Genomic DNA, 23,283 nt, shown 5'->3' on the forward strand with positions numbered 1-23,283 from the left:
CCTCTCTAAGCTCTGCCAAAACGTCAACTACACATTCACACATGCTACATCTTATCATGTGCCCCATTGATCTAAAAATTCCTCTCTTCACTAAAAAAACATCCCCATCACATTTGATCATGTTTCATATTTCTCTCGCGAGATAAGAAGAAAGCAAAAGAAGAGTCGTGCCGTGCCATGCCGTTTTCCTGATCCAACTGGACGCCGATCCAGTCGCGCCTCGCTCCTTATGTAGAGCTCACCCACTCTGGGCCCACGAACCTGTGGTTCGGTTGCTTGATCCGAGGTGGGCTGGAGGTGACACGCCCTTGTCCCTGATTGGTCGAAGGATACCTTTTTGTTGCCATGCTGCCTTCTCGTGCTGACTTGGCAGCGTTCCTGCAACCTGAGGTAGTTTATGTTGGGCCACTGACACACACCATGCTTGAAGGAAATATGCCCTAGAGGCAATAATAAAGTTATTATTTATTTCCTTATATCATGATAAATGTTTATTATTCATGCTAGAATTGTATTAACCGGAAACATAATACATGTGTGAATACATAGACAAATAGTATGTCACTAGTATGCCTCTACTTGACTAGCTCGTTGATCGAAGATGGTTATGTTTCCTAACCATAGACATGAGTTGTCATTTGATTAACGGGATCACATCATTAGGAGAATGATGTGATTGACTTGACCCATTCCATTAGCTTAGCACTTGATCGTTTAGTTTGTTGCTATTGCTTTCTTCATAACTTATACATGTTCCTGTGACTATGAGATTATGCAACTCCCATTTACCGAAGGAACACTTTGTGTGCTACCAAACATCACAATGTAACTGGGTGATTATAAAGGTGCTCTACAGGTGTCTCCAAAGGTACTTGTTGGGTTGGTGTATTTCGAGATTAGGATTTGTCACTCCGATTGTCGGAGAGGTATCTCTGGGCCTTCTCGGTAATGCACATCACTTAAGCCTTGCAAGCATTGCAACTAAATGAGTTAGTTGCAGAATGATGTATTACGGAACAAGTAAAGAGACTTTCCAGTAACGAGATTGAACTAGGTATTGAGATACCAACGATCGAATCTCGGGCAAGTAACATACCGATGACAAAGGGAACAACGCACGTTGTTATGCAGTCTGACCGGTAAAGATCTTCGTAGAATATGTGGGAGCAATATGAGCATCCAGGTTCTGCTATTGGCTATTGACCGGAGACATGTCTCGGTCATGTCTACATAGTTCTCCAACCCATAGGGTCCGCACGCTTAATGTTTCGATGTCGGTTATATTATGAGTTTATGAGTTTTGATGTGCCAAAGGTTGTTCGGAGTCCCGGATGTGATCACGGACATGACGAGGAGTCTCGAAATGGTCGAGACATGAAGATTGCTATATTGGACGACTATATTCGGACACCGGAATGGTTCCGGGGGTCATCGGATATATACCGGAGTACCGGGGGGTTATCGAAACCCCCCCGGGGGTTATTGGGCCTCATGGGCCCAAAGTAGTGGAAGAGGAGAGGCAGCAGGAGGTGGCGCGCAGCCCCCCTTGCCCCAATCCGAATTGGGAAAGGGAAGGGGGCGCGGCCCCCCTTCTCCTTCCTTCTCTCCACCTCCTCCTTCCCCCTTCTCCTAGTTGGAATAGGAAAGGGGGGCAAAACCTACTTGGAGTAGGATTGCCCCTCCTTGGGCGCGCCTCCTCCTCTTGGCCGGCCCCCTCCTCCTCCACTCCTTTATATACGTGGCCAGGGGGCACCCCAAAGACACAACAATTGATCTCTTGATCTCTTAGCCGTGTGTGCTGCCCCCTTCCACCATAATCCACCTCGATCATATTGTAGCAGTGCTTAGGCGAAGCCTTGCGACGGTAGAACATCATCATCGTCACCACGCCGTCGTGCTGACGGAACTCTCCTGTGAAGCTCTACTGGATTGGAGTTCGTGGTACGTCATCGAGCTAAACGTGTGCTGAACTCGGAGGTGCCATGCGTTCAGTACTTGGATCGGTCGGATCGTGAAGACGTACGACTACATCAACCGTGTTGTGCTAACGCTTCCGCTTTGGGTCTACGAGGGTACGTAGACAACACTCTCCCCTCTCGTTGCTATGCATCACCATGATCTTGCATGTGCGTAGGATTTTTTTTTGAAATTACTACGTTCCCCAACAGTGGTATCCGAGCCAGGTTTTATGTGTTGATGTAATATGCATGAGTAGAACACAAGTGAGTTGTGCACGATATAAGTCATACTGCTTACCATCATGTCACACTTTGGTTCGGCAGTATTGTTGGATGAAGCGGCCCGGACCGACATTACGCGTACGCTTACGCGAGACTGGTTTTACCGCCTTGCTATGCGCACAGGTGACTAGCGGGTGTCAGTTTCTCCAACTTTAGTTGAACCGAGTGTGGCTACGCCCGGTCCTTGAGAAGTTTAAAACAGCACCAACTTGACAAACTATCGTTGTGGTTTTGATGCGTAGGTAAGAACGGTTCTTGCTAAGCCCGTAGCAGCCACGTAAAACTTGCAACAACAAAGTAGAGGACGTCTAACTTGTTTTTGCAGGGCATGTTGTGATGTGATATGGTCAAGATGTGATGCGATATAAGTTGTTGTATAAGATGATCATGTTTTGTTGAAGTTATCGGCAACTGGCAGAAGCCTTATGGTTGTCTCTTTATTGCATAAGATGCAAGCGCCAAATAATTGCTTTACTTTATCGCTATGCGATAGCAATAGTTGCAAGAGCAATAGTTGGCGAGACGACCATGTGACAACACATTGATATAGATCAAGATGATGGAGATCATGGTGTCATGTCGGTGACGATGGAAATCATGACGATGCTTTGGAGATGGAGATCAAAGGCACAAGATAATGATGGCCATATCATGTCACATATTTTGATTGCATGTGATGTTTATCTTTTATGCATCTTATCTTGCTTTGATTGATGGTAGCATTATAAGATGATCTCTCACTAAATTTCAAGATAAAAAGTGTTCTCCTTGAGTATGCACCATTGCCAAAGTTCGTCGTGCCCAGACACCACGTGATGATCAGGTGTGATAAGCTCTATGTCCATCTACAACGGGTGCAAGCCAGTTTTGCACACGCAGAATACTCAGGTTAAACTTGACGAGCCTAGCATATGCAGATATGGCCTTGGAACACTGAGACCGAAAGGTCGAGCGTGAATCATATAGTAGATATGATCAACATAATGATGTTCACCATTGAAAACTACTCCATTTCACGTGATGATCGGTTATGGTTTAGTTGATTTGGATCACGTGATCAGTTCGAAGATTAGAGGGATGTCTTTCTAAGTGGGAGTTCTTAAGTAATATGATTAATTGAACTTAAATTTATCATGAACTTAGTCCTGGTAGTATTAGCATATCTATGTTGTAGATCAATAGCTCGCGTTTAGATCCCCTGTTTTTTGATATGTTCCTAGAGAAAACTAAGTTGAAAGATGTTAGTAGCAATGATGCAGATTGGATCCATGATCTGAGGTTTATCCTCATTGCTGCACAGAAGAATTATGTCCCTGATGCACCGCTAGGTGACAAACCTATTGCAGGAGCAGATGCAGATGTTATGAACGTTTGGCTAGCTCAATATGATGACTACTTGATAGTTTAGTGCACCATGCTTAACCGGCTTAGAATCGGGACTTCAAAGACGTTTTGAACGTCATGGACCATATGAGATGTTCCAGGAGTTGAAGTTAACATTTCAAGTAAATACCCGAGTTGAGAGATATGAAGTCTCCAATAATTCTATAGCTAAAAGATGGAGGAGAATAGCTCAAGCAGTGAGCATGTGCTCAGATTGTCTGGGTACTACAATCGCTTGAATCAAGTGGGAATTAATCTTCCAGATAAAATAGTGATTGACAGAATTCTCTAGTCACCATCACCAAGTTAGTAGAACTTCGTCATGAACTATAATATGCAAGGGATAACGGAAACGATTCCCAAGCTCTTCGTGATGCTGAAATCGACAAAGGTAGAAATCAAGAAAAGCATCAAGTGTTGATGGTAAAACCACTAGTTTAAAGTAAAGGGACAAAGGGAAGAAAGGGGAACTTCAAGAAGAACGGCAAACAAGTTGCTGCTCAAGTGAAAAAAACCCAAGTCTGGACCTAAGCCTGAAATTGAGTGCTTCTACTGCAAAGGGACTGGTCATTGGAAGCGGAACTACCCCAAGTAATTGGCGGATAAGAAGGATGGCAAAGTAAACATAGGTATATTTGATATACATGTTATTGATGTGTACTTTACTAATGTTTATAGCAACCCCTTAGTATTTGATACTAGTTTAGTTGCTAAGAATAGTAACTCGAAACGGGAGTTGCAGAATGAACAGAGACTAGTTAAGGGTGAAGTGACGATGTGTACTGGAAATGGTTCCAAGATTGATATGATCATCATCGCACACTCCCTATACTTTCGGGATTAGTGTTAAACCTAAAATAAATGTTATTTAGTGTTTGCATTGAGCATGAATATGATTGGATCATGTTTATTGCAATACGGTTACTCATGTAAGTTAGTGAATAATTTTTGTTCTGTTTACATGAATAAAACCTTCTATGGTCATACACCCAATGAAAATGGTTTGTTGGATCTCGATCGTGGTGATACACATTTTTATAATATTGAAGCCAAAAGATGCAAAGTTAATAATGATAGTGCAACTTATTTGTGGCACTGCGGTTAGGTCATATTGGTGTAAAGAAGAAAATCCATGCTGATGGACTTTTGGAATCACTTGATTATGAATCAGTTGATGCTTGCGAACCATCCCTCATGGGCAAGATGACTAAGACTTCGTTCTCCGGAACGATGGAGCGAGCAACAAATTTGTTGGAAATCATACATACTGATGTATGTGGTCCAATGAATATTGACGCTCGCGACAGGTATCATTATTTTCTGATATTCACAGATGATTTGAGCAGATATGAGTATATCTACTTGATGAAACACAAGTCTGAAACATTTGAAAATTTCAAAGAATTTCATAGTGAAGTGGAGAATCATCGTAACAAAAATAAAAGTTTCTATGATATGATCGCAGAAGTAAAATATTTGAGTTACGAGTTTGGCCTTCAGTTAAAACAATGTGAAATAGTTTCACTACTCACGCCACCTGGAACACCACAGTGTAATGGTGTGTCCGAACATCGTAACCGTACTTTATTAGATATGGTGTGATCTATGATGTCTCTTACCGATTTACCACTATCGTTTTGGGGTTATGCATTAGAGACAGCTACATTCACATTAAATAGGGCACCATCTAAATCCGTTGAGACAACACCGTATGAACTATGGTTTGGCAAGAAACCTAAGTTGTCATTTCTTAAAGTTTGAGGTTGCAATGCTTATGTGAAAAAGTTTCAACCTGATAAGCTCAAACCCAAATCGGAGAAGTGCATCTTCATAGGATACCCAAAAGAAAATGTTGGGTACACCTTCTACCACAGATCCGAAGGCAAGATATTCATTGCTGAGAATGGATCCTTTCTAGAGAAGGAGTTTCTCTCGAAAGAAGTGAGTGGGAGGAAAGTAGAACTTGATGAGGTAACTGTACCTGCTCCCTTATTGGAAAGTAGTTCATCACAGAAATCTGTTCCTGTGACTACTACACTAATTAGTGAAGAAGCTAATGATGATGATCATGTAACTTCAGATCAAGTTACTACCGAACCTCATAGGTAAACCAGAGTAAGATCCGCACCAGAGTGGTACGGTAATCCTGTTCTGGAGGTCATGTTACTTGACCATGACGAGCCTACGAACTATGAGGAAGCGATGATGAGCCCAGATTCCGCAAAATGGCTTGAGGCCATGAAATCTGAGATGAGATCCATGTATGAGAACAAAATATGGACTTTGATTGACTTGCCCGTTGATCAGCGAGCCATTGAGATTAATGGATCTTCAAGAGGAAGGCGGACGCTGATAGTAGTGTTACTATCTACAAAGCTAGAATTGTCGCAAAAAGGTTTTCGACAAGTTCAAGGTGTTGACTACGATGAGAGTTTCTCACTCGTATTTATGCTTAAGTCTGTCCGAATCATGTTAGCAATTGCCGCATTTCATGAAATCTAGCAAATGGATAAACAAAATTGCATTCCTGAATGGATTCATTAAAGAAGAGTTGTATATGATGCAACCAGAAGGTCTTGTCAATCCTAAAGGTACTAACAAAATATGCAAGCTCCAGTGATCCATCTATGGACTGGTGCAAGCATCTCGGAGTTGGAATATACGCTTTGATAAGTTGATCAAAGCATATAGTTTTATACAGACTTGCAGTGCAGCCTATATTTACAAGAAAGTGAGTGGGAGCACTACAGCATTTCTGATAAGTATATGTGAATGACATATTGTTGATCGGAGATAATGTAGAATTATTCTGCAAAGCATAAGAATGTTTGAAAGGAGTTTTTCAAAGAAAGACCTCGGTGAAGCTGCTTACATATTGAGCATCAAGATCTATAGAGATAGATCAAGACGCTTGATAAGTTTTTCAATGAGTACATACCTTGACAAGATTTTGAAGTAGTTCAAAATGGAACAGTCAAAGAAGGAGTTCTTGCCTTTGTTACAAGGTGTGAAGTTGAGTAAGACTCAAAACCCGACCACGACAAAAGATAGAGAGAGAATAAAAGTCATTCCCTATGCCTCAGCCATAGGTTCTATAAAGTATGCCATGCTGTGTACCAGACCTATTGTATACCCTGCCTTGTGTTTGGCAAGGAAGTACAATAGTGATCTAGGAGTAGATCACTGGATATTGGTCAAAATTATCCTTAGTGGAATAAGGATATGTTTCTCGATTATGGAGGTGACAAAAGGTTCGTCGTAAAGGGTTACGTCGATGCAAGTTTTGACACTGATCTAGATGACTCAAAGTCTCAGTCTGGATACATATTGAAAGTGGGAGCAATTAGCTAGAGTAGCTCCGTGCAAAGCATTGTTGACATAGAAATTTGCAAAATACATACGGATCTGAATGTGGCAGACCCGTTGACTAAACTTCCCTCACAAGCAAAACATGATCACACCTTAGTACTCTTTGGGTATTAATCACATAGCGATGTGAACTAGATTATTGACTCTAGTAAACCCTTTGGGTGTTGGTCACATGACGATGTGAACTATGGGTGTTAATCACATGGTAATGTGAACTATTGATGTTAAATCACATGGCGATGTGAACTAGATTATTGACTCTAGTGCAAGTGGGAGACCGAAGGAAATATGCCCTGGAGGCAATAATAAAGTTATTATTTATTTCCTTATGTCATGATAAATGTTTGTTATTCATGCTAGAATTGTATTAACCGGAAACATAATACATGTGTGAATACATAGACAAACAATATGTCACTAGTATGCCTATACTTGACTAGCTCGTTGATCGAAGATGGTTATGTTTCCTAACCATAGACATGAGTTGTCATTTGATTAACGGGATCACATCATTAGGAGAATGATGTGATTGACTTGACCCATTCCGTTAGCTTAGCACTTGATCATTTAGTTTGTTGCTATTGCTTTCTTCATAACTTATACATGTTCCTATGACTATGAGATTATGCAACTCCCGTTTACCGGAGGAACACTTTGTGTGCTACCAAATGTCACAACGTAACTGGGTGATTATAAAGGTGCTCTATAGGTGTCTCCAAAGGTACTTGTTGGGTTGGCGTATTTCGAGATTAGGATTTGTCACTCCGATTGTTGAAGAGGTATCTCTGGGCCCTCTCAGTAATGCACATCGCTTAAGCCTTGCAAGTATTGCAACTAAATGAGTTAGTTGCGGAATGATGTATTACGGAACGAGTAAAGAGACTTTCCAGTAACGAGATTGAACTGGGTATTGAGATACCGACGATCGAATCTCGGGCAAGTAACATACCGATGATAAAGGGAACACCGTATGTTGTTATGTGGTCTGACCGATAAAGATCTTCATAGAATATGTGGGAGCCAATATGAGCATCCAGGTTCCGCTATTGGCTATTGACCGGAGACGTGTCTCGGTCATGTCTACATAGTTCTCAAACCTGTAGGGTCCGCACGCTTAACGTTTCAATGTCGGTTATATTATGAGTTTTGATGTACCGAAGGTTGTTCGGAGTCCCGGATGTGATCATGGACATGACGAGGAGTCTCAAACTGGTCGAGACATGAAGATTGATATATTGGACGACTATATTCGGACACCGGAATGGTTCCGGGGGTCATCGGATATATACTGGAGTACCAGGGGTTACCGGACCCCCCCTCGTGGGGGTTATTCGGCCTCATGGGCCCAAAGTAGTGGAAGAGGAGAGGCAGCAGGAGGTGGCGCGCAGCCCCCCTTGCCCCAATCCGAATTGGGAAAGGGAAGGGGGCGCGACCCCCCTTCTCCTTCCTTCTCTCCACCTCCTCCTTCCCCCTTCTCCTAGTTGGAATAGGAAAGGGGGGCAAAACCTACTTGGAGTAGGATTGCCCCTCGTTGGGCGCGCCTCCTCCTCTTGGCCGGCCCCCTCCTCCTCCACTCCTTTATATACGTGGCCAGGGGGCACCCCAAAGACACAACAATTGATCTCTTGATCTCTTAGCCGTGTGCGGTGCCCCCTTCCATCATAATCCACCTCGATCATATTGTAGCGGTGCTTAGGCGAAGCCTTGCGACGGTAGAACATCATCATCGTCACCACACCGTCATGCTGACGAAACTCTCTTGTGAAGCTCTACTGGATTGGAGTTCGTGGTACGTCATCGAGCTAAACGTGTGCTGAACTCGGAGGTGCCGTGCGTTCGGTACTTGGATCGGTCGGATCGTGAAGACGTACGACTACATCAACCGCGTTGTGCCAACGCTTCCGCTTTCGGTTTACGAGTGTACGTAGACAACACTCTCCCCTCTCGTTGCTATGCATCACCATGATCTTGCGTGTGCGTAGGAATTTTTTTGAAATTACTATGTTCCCCAACAATGCTCGCCGTGCCGCCCCCACCGTGGGGTTTGAGCTCGACCGCTGGCCTCGCCTTGTGCCCACGCCCGGGCGGTGTTGCTATAGCCGCCGGCCTCACCTCCCCGCACCCAACTGCTGCGAGCTCCATTGCCTGCTACGTGTTTGACAAAATATCGGGGCGGACATGTCATAAAATGCGTCTGCTACCGTTGGACACACCGGTTGACCCAAACGAAAAGGGAACAAACCCATCTGCTCGACCAACCCAAACGAACAAGACACGGACAAAATGGACAGGACTTGGGTCGCTTCGTTGGAGTTGCTCTTAGAGCATCTCCAGCCGGGCCCCCAACAGCCCCCAGGCCATTTTTTCGCGCCGGCGCCAAAATACGGCCCAATCGCACCCCGAGGAGCCCTTTTTCACCGGGTTGGGCCGAAACTGGCGCCGCAGACCCAGGCTGAACCCGGCGCGCTGGGGGACGCGTGGGGGCGCCGGGGAAAACTGATTTTGGCGCGAACGGGAATGGGCCCGCCAAGTTAGTGACACGTCGCTTCGTCGTCCTCATCGCCTCGGTTTCCGCGGGAATCAATGCCAAGGCTGCCACGCCAGCCAGCTTCCCATTGATGCCTCACGAGCGGCGCAGTGAAGGTGCCGCGACGTGCGTCCCGCCCGCTCCCGCCACACGGCACCCGACGAGCAGGTTCTCACCGCCCACTTTGGTTATAAAAGCCGACCTCCCCGCCGGTGAATGCCACAGTTGCCACACCTCACCTCCTCTCTCGTCTCGTCTCGCCACATAAGCCATTCTCCCCCTCTTCCCCCGCTGACGAGCAATGGCCGAGCGTTACCCAGGCGACGCCGCGGTGGCGAACAACTTCGACCGACGCCATCTTCGCGAGGACGAGGCGTGCCTCCTCTACGAGGCTGACTACCCGGCACCCCCAGACATGCGGGTGCCAGGCTCATGGAGGCTGAGCACCAGTGGCGTCCCGGTGTCCACCGGGGCTGAACGGCGCGCCGAGATCGCCCGCATCCGTTCGTCGTTGTCAGAGGCGGAGCTGAAGGAGCCGATGTATGCCACCGACCGCCACATGACGATGTACTTCGACCACCGCCATGAAGACCAGGTCACCTCAGCCAACGACACCATCCCCCGCGGCCGCCTCAATGTTGACGGGCGACGCGAATGGTGGGGCGTGCCCAGCCGCACCCTCGAGGCCGTCCTCGACCACATCGAGACCGGCAACACGCCGCGCCTCGAGTACCTGGCGCCCCCGTCCTTCTCTCGTCGCCATGGTAGTTCCTGGATGCCGCGGTGAATGAAGGCGGCGACCTCCTCGTCGTCGGGTTCTAGTTCGCTCTCCTCCGGGTCACCGGCGCTCCGCCCCGTCAAGTCGGAGTCGCAGGAGCCACCGCTTGGGCGCCGCACCCTCAGCGGTGCCCTCGTCATCAACGAGGGCGGCCGCCTCTCCCCTCGTTCCCTCCGCCTTGTCTGGCCGAAGACCGAGCCGGGGTTGCTCCCCGTCAAGAAGGAGCGCACAGAGATGGCCGCCGCCGACGAGACCGCCCTCAAGTGGGCGAAGGCGGAATACGTCCGTGAGCAGGTGGAGCGCCAGCGCCGCCGGGCCTACGAGGAGATCAAGGTCCGGCACCGCGGATGCGACGAGGGCGGTGTTGTCGTCCTCGACAGCGATGACGAGGACGCGCCCGGGCCGTCCACCCCCGCGCGTCGGCGACCTTGGTCAGTGGTGTAGCAGGGACGACGGCGGCTCCGGCGAGACACAGGCAACGATGGCGACGACGACAACGATGACGACGGTGGCGGCGACAACTACACCTGGTTCTACAGGCTCCTCGGCATGTAGAAGGCGGGCGATGGCAGCGGCGTAGTAGGGCTAGGCATAGTAGGCGTAGTTTGTTTTCTGTTTTTTTTGTACAAACCTGAATGAAATTGCCGAGTTTGTGCCGTGTTTGTACAAATTTGAATCAAATCGCTGAGTTTGCGCCGATTTGGGGGCGACCTGGGGGCGACGACTGGGAACATAATCGCCTCCACGCCGAAAGTAAACGCTGATTCGGCCACAGACGACATTTTTTGGCGCTTTGAGGGGCTGAACGGCCGGGCATGCTCTTACTGTTAGAAGGGAAAGAGAGGAGATTGGTGGAATATGATGGATGTATTATTGAGCCTCGAGGGCGAGTATATATTGAGTACAAGACTTGGAGGGCAAGACGCCTCTCCTAGAGATAAGGTAGGAGACGGATTACAAATCCTAGACTACCAAATACATGTATCCCAAATATATCTCTAAGATCCCCCCGCAGTCGTAGCGGTAGCGTTGCGAACAACAGGAGCGTCGCGGAGGGTCAGACTGGAGAGAGTATCAGCCGACGGGCTGACATCCCCCCACAGTCGTAGCGGGAGCATCATGGGCGGTGTCATGTCGCGGACGCATTGACTGTAGAGGAAGCCGACGAGTTGCTCAAGCGGATGATAGCCCTTTGTGCCGTTGTCGAGGTAGCCGAGAGCGTGGGTGGTGTGGCCGTGTCGAGGTAGCCGTGCGAAGAATGCCGTGGTCGATGTCGAGTCGGGGTGGCCGGTCGAGGAAGTCACCGTGGAGCCGCGGGCGCAAGGGGGCGCCGAGTTAGCATGGGCGCAGTGGTGTCGAAGTAGTGGTGCGCCGGTAAGGAGATGTTGTTGACGACGCGTCGCAGCGGGTTTTCCAAACCCGGGGACACATCATAGACGAAGGCACACACCGGTGCTGCCAGCACCGGGCATGAGTAGACGGACGAAGACGAAGTTGACGAAGCGCCGACCAGGCTTGCCAGGCCCGGGGACACGTCGTGGATGAAGGCACACATTGGTGTGGCCAGCACCGGGCATGCGGAGACTGGGACCTGCACGAGCTGTACGCCATGTCGAAGAAGTCAGAAAGGCCAGCAGAGAAGGACTCGACGACGGTAGCGGCGCCAATCAGCGTGAGGCCAATGTCGCCCGCGGTTGTCAGAGTAGATGAAGCGGTCAGGGTAGATGACGGCGACGCTGGTGACGGGCTGGTGCTGGACGAAGACGAAGGGGGTGGACGGGCGGCTGCGGCGGCTACGGGGGTAGTGGCGGCGGCGACCGAAGAAGAGCAGCGGCGGCGGCCTGACGGCGGCGGCGGCCATGTTAAAAGCGCGGCGGCGATGCTCGAGATAGGCGAAGAACCCTGACAACGTGACGAAGACCAGCACAGATGGTGGCGTTCCCGCGCAAAGGAAGACGGCGCGGCACATACCATGGGAGGTCGACGCGCGGCGACGGCGGAGCGGACCGCGGGCCGTGGCGCTACGGCCCGATGGGGCGACGCAGCGACGACAGGCGGGGCGTGGCGACGGCGGGAAGACCTCTGGGCGGCGGCGGGGACCGCGGGCCGCGACGCTGCAGCCCGAAGGGGCCACACAATGGCGGTTCGCGATTCGGTGCAACCGCGGGGACGACCTCGGGTCGGCGGCGGGACCGCGTACCGCGACACTACGACCCGAAGGGGCGACGAACGATTCGATGCAGCCGCGAGGAGAACCACGGGGCGGCGGCGCTGCGGCCCAACGGGGCGACGCAGCGGCAGCCCGATGCTCGATCGGTGGAGAGGCACGCTAAACTCGGGGACGATCTTCACGTGACCCGCGGAGGCGCGCGTAACTGACGGGCCAGGTCGGTCGCGCGGCGTAGATGAGGCGGATCGCGACGACGAGCGGGAGATCAAGCCGATCGCGCGCGAGGTCGGGGACGCCGCTCGGTGGAGGCATGGTGGCGGCGGAGTCCGAGATGAAGCCGGCGAGACGGACGGCGTGAGACGTCGCGCGGACAAGCTTGTCAGCACCAGCGCCCGGGCCGCCAAAGCAACGCCGACACCCGGGCAGCGAGGCCCGAGCGACCAATGGAGCAGCGGCGCCCGAGTTGAGGCAGCCGACGCAGCCGTCTCGACGCAGCCGAGGACGAGGCCGGCGAGGTAAACCGCCGGGCCGCCGGGTAGACGCGGCGGAGACGGGTGATGTGGATTGATGGGCGAGCCGGCGCGCGAGCTACGGCTATGATTGGCCGTCGCATGGCGCGAGGCCACCGGGTCGGGACGATGCATGTGTCCCGGCCGGAGCAGGGCGGTGAAGGCCGGCGCAGGGCGATGGGCGGACCGACGCGCGGACGGCGACTGGCCCTGACGGGCTGCCTCGGCGCGCGTGGCCGCCGGGTCGGAGGAGAGGCCGGCTGGTCGCGCCGGGGTCGGAGTAGAGACGCTCGGGGTCGACGACGGTGGTGGGCGACGCAAACCGATCAAGAATAGATCAAAAAACCAAAAAGAAACGCGCGATCAAGATGACCGGCGGGAGAGAGAAAACCCCGGAGCAAGGCTCGGTGAAAATACTCTTTAGGGCAGCCGGTTAACACGACCGGCGGACGAATCCTAGGTACGGGCGGCGCGGCCCCCGGCAACGGTCATGGAAACCGACCGCCTCAGGGACGACGCGCAGGTGCGGAAACAGCGGCAGATAGGTTTAGGATCGACTTGCGATAGATACCATGTTAGAAGGGAAAAAGAGAAGATTGGTGCAATATGATGGATGTATTATTGAGCCTCGAGGGCGAGTATATATTGAATACAAGACTTGAAGGGCAAGACGCCTCTTCTAGAGATAAGGTAGGAGACGGATTACAAGATTACAAATCCTAGACTACCAAATACATGTATCCCAAATATATCTCTAAGACTTACATTTACATTCTACTCCGTGACTCAAGCAAACACGCTTTAGGCCTTCTTTAGTTCATAGGATTGAAAAATCATAGGAAATGAGATGACATGCATCTCAAATTCTATGCACATGAATAGAAAAGAAGATGCCCTTTGATTCACACTATATGATTTTTTCCATTGAGTCTAAGCTAATGTTTATTTTCCTAAAATGTGGAGGATAGAAAGAATTTTTCCATAAAAATAGGATTTCATTCCTATAAACCAAAGAGCTATGAAAGAATTTTTCCTATAGAAATCATATACTATAAAAATCCTACATAATTCCTTCGAACCAAAAGAGGCGTTAGAGTTGCGGTCACGCAAGCTCAGCCTGCCAGTACGGCTGTACCGCTTACCGTATCCTTCTCAGCTTCTGGCCGGTACGTCACGGCCACCGGAGCCGGTTCCCTTCGGGTCCGCATCCAATCCAAGCACGGGACGAGAGAGACGAGCCATTCCGCACTTCCGCCTTTGAACCGCCGTTCGGTCCAGCAAACTCCGTCCCGTCTTTCCGTGCGTGCAGTGCAGATCTCCCACCACCACCAGGCGGTCGAAATTTCTCCCTCTCACTCCCCCTCCCTCCCTCCTCCTCCTCCTCCCCTCCAGATCCAGGCCCCGACCCGACGCCTCCGGCCATGAGCGACAGCGATGTCGACGAGGACGAGCTCCTCCAGATGGCGCTGCAGGAGCAGGCCGCCCGGGACCTCAGCCACCAGCGCCCGGCCGGCGCGAACAAGCCCGTCGTCAACCTCGTCCGCCCGCCCGCCAACGCCCGCGGCGGCGCCAAGGCGCGCCAGCCCAGCCGCGGCGGCGACGAGGACGACGACTCCGAGGTCGAGATGCTATCCATTTCCTCCGGCGACGAGGACGGCGCCCCCGCCCGCGAGCGCGGGCCCCCGCCGCCCCGCGGGGGCGGCCGCGCCGGGGCTCGGAGGGCCGCGTCGCGGGACGATGCTGATCTCGACGACGCTGAGCCCAGGAGCTGGAAGCGTGTCGACGAGGCTGAGGTACGGATTGCAGAGATCTCGATCCCGGGGTTGGCGTCTGTGGTGATCGTACGCTTTGATCACCCGCTCAATTGTGCTTCTCTCGAGGGTTTCCAGGGAAATGAGCCAGATAGTAGATTTTCTTGATTTCAATTTCAACGGGGTCGGATCGTTGTTTGATTGCTAAATTTTAGCCACTGGCGTCAAGCTTGCACAGCTACTTCGCTTTCAACATGCGCATTGTTTTAGCTCCATCTGGATTATATAGAGTGTGCCCAATTCAATTGTGTCGTGCGCCGTGTTAGTTGTGGCACTGCAGAGTAGGCCTGCTTGTTTGGACAGGGGGCATTTTTGGCGAGGGTGTAGTTTAATCATGTGAGACGCATTCCACATTTCCACTTAGCCTGCTTGTATCTTCATGAGATTTGGGTGCTGAACATGGAGTTTGACATAATCATAGCCAGTGCTTATACAACTTTGCTAATGTGTCATAAGCAACGCTAGGTTCATCACAACAACTGTACGGGTGTGGTTACGATTGCCACGCATTGCTGCTAAGTGTTTCCTCTGTAGGTTGCTGAATAAGACAACTTTCATTTGGGTTTCTTCTAGCTGCAGATTCACAGAATTCTTGTACATCACATATTCTTCCTCCGCCCGGAATTACTTGACGCTCAAATGGATGTATCTAGCACTGAAATACGTCTAGATACATCTGTTTGAGCGTCAACTAATTCCGGACGGAGGGACTATTATTCATAAGTGTCTGCAGTCCGACTCAGTAGAATGTTCATGTAAAAATGATCCACTGGACTCAGCTTAGGGTGTGTTTGGTTGGGGAACTAAGTGGAATGGAATGTCATGGTTCCATTCCACTGGAATGGGTTTGGTTCCGTTCCGTTGCTTGGTTCTGAGCAATTAGGTGAAATGGAACGGTTCCATTTTAGTGTTTGGTTGGAGAGAGGAAGGGAATGGATTTGGTTCAGCTCACCCCTTGCATAGGAATGGTGAGATTACCTCTCACATATGTATATGTATATTTTTCACCACTATAGCTCTTTGCATCTTTAACAAACAATAGGACAGGAGAATATATTGTCAAAATCTGTAAGGAAAAGTCATCCACTCATATAGATGTGAAAAGATCTGCAAAATCCTAGTCATCCAAACAAAATATCTTGATAGTTATGGAGGGTATACAATTGTCCCTCTTCTTTCTCAAATTTGCGCATACACTCATGTACTCCAAAATTTAGTACTCCCTCCGTAAAGAAATATATAAGAGCATTTAGATCAATTTTTCAAGAAATATAAATGCTCTTATATTTCTTGAAAAATTGATCTAAATGCTATTATATTTCTTTACAGAGGGAGTAGTTCTTATCTGATAAAAGTACATCTTTCCAAGAATTAACATGGGTATTAATCTTATCAAGTAATCCAGCACTGTGTCATGAAGCACTGAATACTTCAGCATAACTGCATAAGATCACATAAAAATGCAGCACCGATGTACACAAGAAATACCAAATTGTACAACTGTTGCAACTAGCATTTTATAGAAACCTGAAACTGTGGTTCCAGACCAATCTACGTAAGTACATATCGGTGTACGCTTAGCCATGTCAATTCATGAGTTGTTTTGAGTAGCCAAGACTTGTGTGATACGTAAAAATCTCATTCTGCAAGATAGATTGGCAAGAGAATTTAACTTGCTGCTGTGCTGGTGGGGCCGCGTGTCTCTGTTTGCTCCATGGGCCCTCCGATGCAGCTGTGCGACCTGAGTCATCGCTGCTGTTGCTGCTGTTTTGATCCCTCTTCCCTTCTAGTACACAGCAGCAGGAACAGCACATGTGGCAGCAACGCATCCTTGGGCGTTCAGCCGCCATTGCCCTCGTCTGCAAACAGGGTGAAGCAGCAACAGCCTCTCCGGCAGGCCCCTCACCGCCGCAGCAGCTGGCGACTGTACGTAACGAGCTGTAAGCCTTGGACATGTCCAAGGACTGGCTCGTCGGTGGCATCCCCGATGAGTTCTCAGGGAGGAACTTGAGGCGGCTATGGCGCGGCGCCCTTAGCGCCGAGCTCGAGGCGGAGGAGGGGTGACTACGGGACAAAGTCCGGCAGGCGCGCGTCGGCGGAGCCTGAGAGAAGCGGCGGGAGCGCAAGGTGGCAGAGCATCGGAGAGCCAGCAGCTACAGAGTCTCTCCATCAGCGTGACGGTTACATTGGCTAGCTCGAGGGAGGGAGAGGGTAGGGGAATCGTGGGGACTGAGGCTAGGTCCTGGGTGAGCCGTGATGTTTTTTTTTGTCGCTAATTCCAGCGAGAACGTGTAGATTCCACCGATTCAGAGGTATCACCCGGTTCTGCATCTGGGAGTATAGTCCCTTGGTAGAACCGGCGCATTCCGTTCCTCCACAACCAAACACAGTAATGTGCTCCAAGTATAGAACCGTTTCATTATATTCCACTTGAAGTGCCCAACCAAACACACCCTTAATCTCAGCCATTCAACCTTGATGTCTCCTTATACATCATCTTCATATATCTGCATTCTTTGATAATAGTTACCAAATGCCTTGAACATGAAGTTTCATTTCACATGCTATATTGCACTTCTTTGTTTCCATACTCATGCAGAAAAGGCCTAACGCTCATCCGCCTTTGCTTCGGCCAGCTTGCTCGCAGGGTTCGGGAAATGCGTGAAGCAAGAGCGGCGCCTAGCGTTCAAGCACTTGATCAGAAAGCGGCAGCAGCAGCAGCAGCAGCAGCAGCTCGAAAGGCGCTCACAAGTGTACAGACTTTACCTAAAGGCGTGGAGGTTTTGGATCCATTAGGCCTTGGGTAACTATCTGGGTCATCAAACATTTATGATCAATTAAAGCCGTGTTCTGTTTCTAGTGCTCCAATCATATTACACCTGGAAAATATTTTGTAAAAGATAAGTCCAGTTCATGCTCAGTTCTCACCTACTAGTGCATCCCTTGCACCAAAAGGTGCACCTTGGGCTTCACGTATATTCTATGAATGCCTTATGTGAATTTTTGATGAGTATCCTGCTGCTATGCGGGTACTAATATTTCTTTTCACAGTCTTCTGTGATTGTGGATGAGTACGCACAAACTGTCAAATCCTATATGCATTGGCCTTAAAGACACTTTTATGGATACTAGCTTCTGACCCAGACAGCCTGTTTGGTAAACACTTGGGCAGGGGAATGGGAGTTTGCACAAGGTGTTTATGGAGGGATTAGTCATGGGAAGTAGATTTTTACTCCCATTCCCTTGTTTGGCATATGGTAGGAATTAGTGTGGGATAAAACTCGACTCATGAATTAACAGGGTATCCCCTGGGAAGAAATAAGTGGGAATTGGCTTCCTCAACTCCCATTCCCCTTCCCACTTAAACTCCCATTTCCTCTAATCAAACAGTGGACTTTTAGTCTCCTCACCCCTCAACTCCCATTCCCTATCTCTAATTCCCCCAAACCAAACACGCTGAGAGCCAATACATTTTGTTTTGTTTTGTTGGAGAAGTCCAGAAGCCAGCTTAAGATGGGGTGGGTGGGACAATCAGGTAAAAAGCTAGAGAAGCTAGGAGGGATTAGCTTTCTGTGTCCTTTGCGTTAGCTTCCGTTTATCCAAAAGACAAGTGGAGAAACGGTAGGAGGGATCATATTCTTTGTCATTCTTTGAGATAGCTGTTTATCCAAAAGGCAAGTGGAGAAGAAGCCTGGTATTTAGACTGGTTTCTTCATCTGCCTTTAGAAGCTTTAGTAGAAGCCTGGCCAAATAGGCATCATCATTCATGGAAAGATTTGCGAATCACATTTTAAAAATTTATTGAAGTAATGAACATGGCCTTTGTTGTGATCTATTTGGAATTTGGACATAACAGATATTATTATATTAACTCAAAAGCGTCGATAGTGCTGTGCAGTGCAGTGTCTGCGTCACAGGCTATGTAGCACAGGGAATCAAAATAACCATGTGTTGTTTATTTTCTATTCTTCTATGTCGACTGCTTTTTCATGATTAGATAATGCTTATTTCCTTACCAGTGTTATGGATAATAAGTCCCTGCGGCTAATCACTGAAGCTTCAATGAGTTCTCCAGTTTCAAGGGAGAAGTCCCAGGGTTTGGACCCCAGTATGCGAGGTATGCCTGTTCATCATACGCAATATCCCTTTCTTTATTATTGTTCTTTTTTAACAAATGGTATATTTTTTGTACATTTGCAGAGAAAGTTATATATTCTTCTCCTCATTTTGATCCCAAGGTTTTTCTCTCGTGGGTCCACAAAGATACAAGTGCTGCTGATTTGGAGTCTGGTGCTCTTACCTTGAAAACTGATCTCAAAGGGAGAACACAGCAGAAAAAACAACTAGTCAAGGAGAATTTTGATTGTTTTGTCTCCTGCAAAACCACAATAGATGGTATTAATTTTGTTGTTAGTTTTTCCTTATTGCTGCTACATGTGTTGTCATGTACATTCTGTACAGTGTCTGCATCTCCTTGTAAATATGCTATTTTTTCTGCAGACATTGAGTCGAAACTGAGACAGATAGAAGACGATCCTGAAGGTGCAGGTACATCTCACTTATATTCAGTCACTCAAAAAATTAGCGGTGTGGCAAATCGTGCATTTGAGCCTCTATTTGAGAGGCAGGTAAACTAACTAAACTTTCTCTCGAGCTACTTCTCATTTATCTTGATTGGTATTTCTGCAAGATTCCTTCTTGAGTGTACTAAAGTAAACCCCCTTATACAGGCCCAAGCTGATAAGATCAGATCTGTTCAAGGAATGCTTCAGAGATTCCGGACATTATTTAACCTGCCAAGCGCAATTCGTGGCAACATTAGGAAAGGAGAGTATGATCTAGCTGTCAGAGAGTACCAAAAAGCAAAATCAATTGTTCTTCCTTCTCATGTATGCCGACTTCTTAATTTATTTTAGCCTTGCCTATCACCATACGATTAGGAGTTACGGGAATGGGCAGGGTGTACATGCTTACTGGTCATTGTCTTTACTCAAACAACCTTGGGGATTTAGTGGGGACCATGGACCAGTGATATCCATCATATTTGCATTACCGTCCTAGATTGCTATCTCCCCTCTATTTGCTGCTTAGTAAATTGGTGTAGTAATTTGTTTAGTGTAAAAAGTATTAAATATATCTACTTTAAATTCAGCATTAAGAAATTTTCGATGCATACAGGAGAAACTTGTATGATCATTACCTAACAAAACAGCTAAAGCAGACACAGTCATCTACTTGGCAGTGACTTATTAGGGCTTTAGTGGGGTTGCATTGTCATTGCCTTACCGTTGAATTATTTCCAGTAGTTTGTGGCACCATGCCAAAATTCCATTACAGGAGATTGCTCCCCTAGTCTCCGAGATACTTACTAAAATGATGTGTAATTATACCATCATTTGCTACCAATTTGTGCTTGATCAGAGCACGCAACAAGTTTATGGTAGAGTTTTGAAGGATCTCACCTCTTAATATCTTCTTTTCATGCCGCCTGCTTGTCTTTCTGTTTACGAGGCAGTGTATGATAGAAATGCCATGACGATGTCTTGCATGTTGCAGCTGACTGGCGGTTGTGCATGCATCATTTGTCTCATGTTTTCCATATACTTTAGGGTTTTAAGTCCCACTGTTGTTTGCTTTATTATATTTGTACTTCTATATGGACAACAATATACAATTTTCTAATAACAGAGGTTGCTTGATTCACACTCAGCTCTTAGAAACCCGAAAGTACTGACTTGCATGTGTGTCGCTAACTTGATTTTATTGGCTGTTACATATTGTTCAAATTTTCATTGTCTTTGTAGCGCTTCCCCTCATTGTTATTTGTTAGGCACACCACAATCAACTGTAGTTTTAGTGTATTTTATATGTTTATTATATGATACTACAATGGACAACCTGTAGGTTGGAATACTGAAACGTGTACTGGAAGAAGTGGAGAAGGTAATGCATGAATTCAGGGGCATGCTTTATAAGTCAATGGAAGATCCTCATCTCGACCTTGCTGAGGTTAGTACACTGTAATATTTTGTGTTTTTGACACCTTGAAATTCATTACTTCTGTTGACATTGAAAGATGGCTTAACTTGTGAAGTTAGATTTGAGGGATCTTGACCTTGATCAGATAGTGTGACACTTCTACGAGACATAGGAAGTGGATGGATAACCTTAGGATACTGCTGGGACTAAAATTGACTATCTGATTACTAGCAATACTCACACTATTTGTAGATCAAATTTATCTGATGATTTGGTTCTATTTGCTTACTGATTCTATTCCAACTTTCAGCTTGAGAACATTGTCCGGCTATTGTTGGAGTTGGAGCCTGAGACTGATCCAGTGTGGCATTATCTTAATATTCAGGTTATCACCCTTGACCAGAAGCTTCATGCTATAGCTGACATTTTCCTATTAAATCATCTCCACTCTCTGTCATACCATATTTTAAATGTGCTTATACACTACTATTTTCTATCAGAATGGCAGAATTCATGGATTATTTGAGAAGTGTACCGTAGATCATGAAGTGCGAATGGAGATTTTGCAAAATAAAAGACATGAGAAAGTGCTATCTGATTCAAAATGGAGGCAGCTGCAACAAGAGTCGAATAAATCAGTGAGTGTCTTACTTTCTCTTGTTCAGGATGATACATGATTCGTTATTCTTATGATATTACCATGGTATTCATGGCTTTTCTTTCTCTTTTGTTTTGTTTGTGTAGTTGGAAGTTGATTCTGCTATTGGTGATTCTTTTCAAGATGATCAATTGTCATCAAGCTTCATGGCTGAAGAGGCTGATAGTTTAAGGGCAACTTACATACGCAGGTTAAGTGCTGTACTTATCCAGCATGTTCCAGCATTCTGGAGATTAGCTTTATCTGTCTTCAGTGGAAAATTTGCAAAGGTATGGACACGCAAAATCGTATTAGTTGCATGGTAGCTAAGCATGATTCACCTTGAGTATATTGTTCTAAGCAAATGGCTTTTCATGTTTAGTAGCCGTATAGGTTAGGTCTTGCTACAAGCATATTGTTTTGCGGAAACTTGTGCAACCTTCCATCGCCCTGTTCGCGCAATATTGAACTCAAACTGAAAAGTTTACATATGCTTCATGTAAATTGTTCTGATAATGTCAATATGAAAATCTGATGCCTGCTTCACATTGTCACATGAAAGTCTGATGTCTGCTTCGCATTGTCATATGGAAGTTAGAAGAGCCACCATCTTATATTTGTTTGAGCATAATAAAGAACCACACAGATGTGTTAGCTTATTCCTTACAGGCAGCTGCTGGCAATGCACTTGCTGATTCTGAGATGAATGCAAAATCTGGTGCAAATAAGACCGATGATAAAGGTGCGGAGGCGAAGTACACAAACCATAGTCTTGATGAGGTTGCTAGTATGGTTTGTGCTACTGTATCTGTTTTCGACACGAAGGTACATTACTTACTGCATGCTGGGAAAATTTGTTTGTTAACCATGATACTTAATACTTTGCACTTGGTCTTATGATTGTATTTGCAATTCTAGTAATCGTGCTTTCACACAAACAGGTTCAGAATACTTTTCGTGATTTTGAGGAATGCAACATTCTTCGTCCATTTATGGGTGACACTATAAAAGAAATAGCTAAGGCTTGTCAGACCCTCGAGGGGAAGGATTCATCTCCAACTGCTGGTATAGTTAGTGCCATTTTCTAGAAGTTGCTTTTACACAGAAATTTGCTGTGTATCCTGAATGTGTTTAACAACTGTGCCAGTTAAAATGTTGCATGCCCTTCATTCTGAAATGACAAAGCTCTACATTCTTCGACTTTGTTCTTGGATGCGGGTAACAACTAAGGAAGTATCAAAACATGAGACTTGGGTTACTTTGTCAACCCTTGAGAGAAACAAGTCTCCGTATGCAATTTCATGCCTGCCCTTGGAGTTCCGTGAAATCACAATTTCCGCAATGGACCGGATTGAATTGTAAGCGTGCTTCTGTATTTCTGCTCAACACTGTACTTTATCAATTTGTCTAGTTTGTTACGGAGTTAAGCACTTATGGTTGCGATTTCTGAGCCATGTGAAGTTTTCTGGCTGTATTTTTTCCCCTGTAGTTGACCTTTTTCTTTGTAATGTTTGCATTTCAAAGCTTATTTCCTTGTTGGGAACTCCAGGTTTTCTGCACAACTAGGGGAGGCTAAATATCTTTCTTTTTGCAAGCACAATATGTTAGTCTATGACAATGCAAGGCAAGGCAATTGCATTCTTGTTACTCACACCCCAAAATTCAACTTTGACCATAAATTAGACATATCAAATGTGAGTTATATGCGATAAAAATTATACCATTGAATTCATATTCGAAAGAACTATTCAGTGGTATAATTTTTAGTTCACAAAAATGTATAACATCGGTCTAATTTATGGTCAAAGTTGGATTTGGGGATGCGTGCGCGCCTTATTCATTGGAATGGAGGGACCATATCATGATCAATCACACATCAC

General features: G+C 47.1%; 1 protein-coding gene across 1 annotated transcript in view; it reads left to right on the plus strand.

Annotated features, from left to right (window-relative positions):
- Positions 1-14,397: 14,397 nt before the first annotated feature.
- The window catches only part of LOC119355144 (exocyst complex component SEC5B-like), a 16,630-nt gene continuing 7,744 nt past the window's right edge, over positions 14,398-23,283 (plus strand). Inside the window, exons 1-13 of the mRNA XM_037621921.1 lie at positions 14,398-14,769; positions 17,424-17,590; positions 18,807-18,904; positions 18,988-19,182; positions 19,288-19,415; positions 19,518-19,676; positions 20,692-20,796; positions 21,077-21,151; positions 21,267-21,404; positions 21,511-21,693; positions 22,073-22,228; positions 22,345-22,468; positions 22,551-22,761. Of these exons, the coding sequence (XP_037477818.1) occupies positions 14,398-14,769; positions 17,424-17,590; positions 18,807-18,904; positions 18,988-19,182; positions 19,288-19,415; positions 19,518-19,676; positions 20,692-20,796; positions 21,077-21,151; positions 21,267-21,404; positions 21,511-21,693; positions 22,073-22,228; positions 22,345-22,468; positions 22,551-22,761 (2,111 nt within the window). The remainder of the gene's footprint in view (positions 14,770-17,423; positions 17,591-18,806; positions 18,905-18,987; positions 19,183-19,287; positions 19,416-19,517; positions 19,677-20,691; positions 20,797-21,076; positions 21,152-21,266; positions 21,405-21,510; positions 21,694-22,072; positions 22,229-22,344; positions 22,469-22,550; positions 22,762-23,283) is intronic.

Source organism: Triticum dicoccoides, chromosome 2A (assembly GCF_002162155.2).
Source record: "Triticum dicoccoides isolate Atlit2015 ecotype Zavitan chromosome 2A, WEW_v2.0, whole genome shotgun sequence".
In the NCBI taxonomy this organism is placed as follows: domain Eukaryota; kingdom Viridiplantae; phylum Streptophyta; class Magnoliopsida; order Poales; family Poaceae; genus Triticum; species Triticum dicoccoides.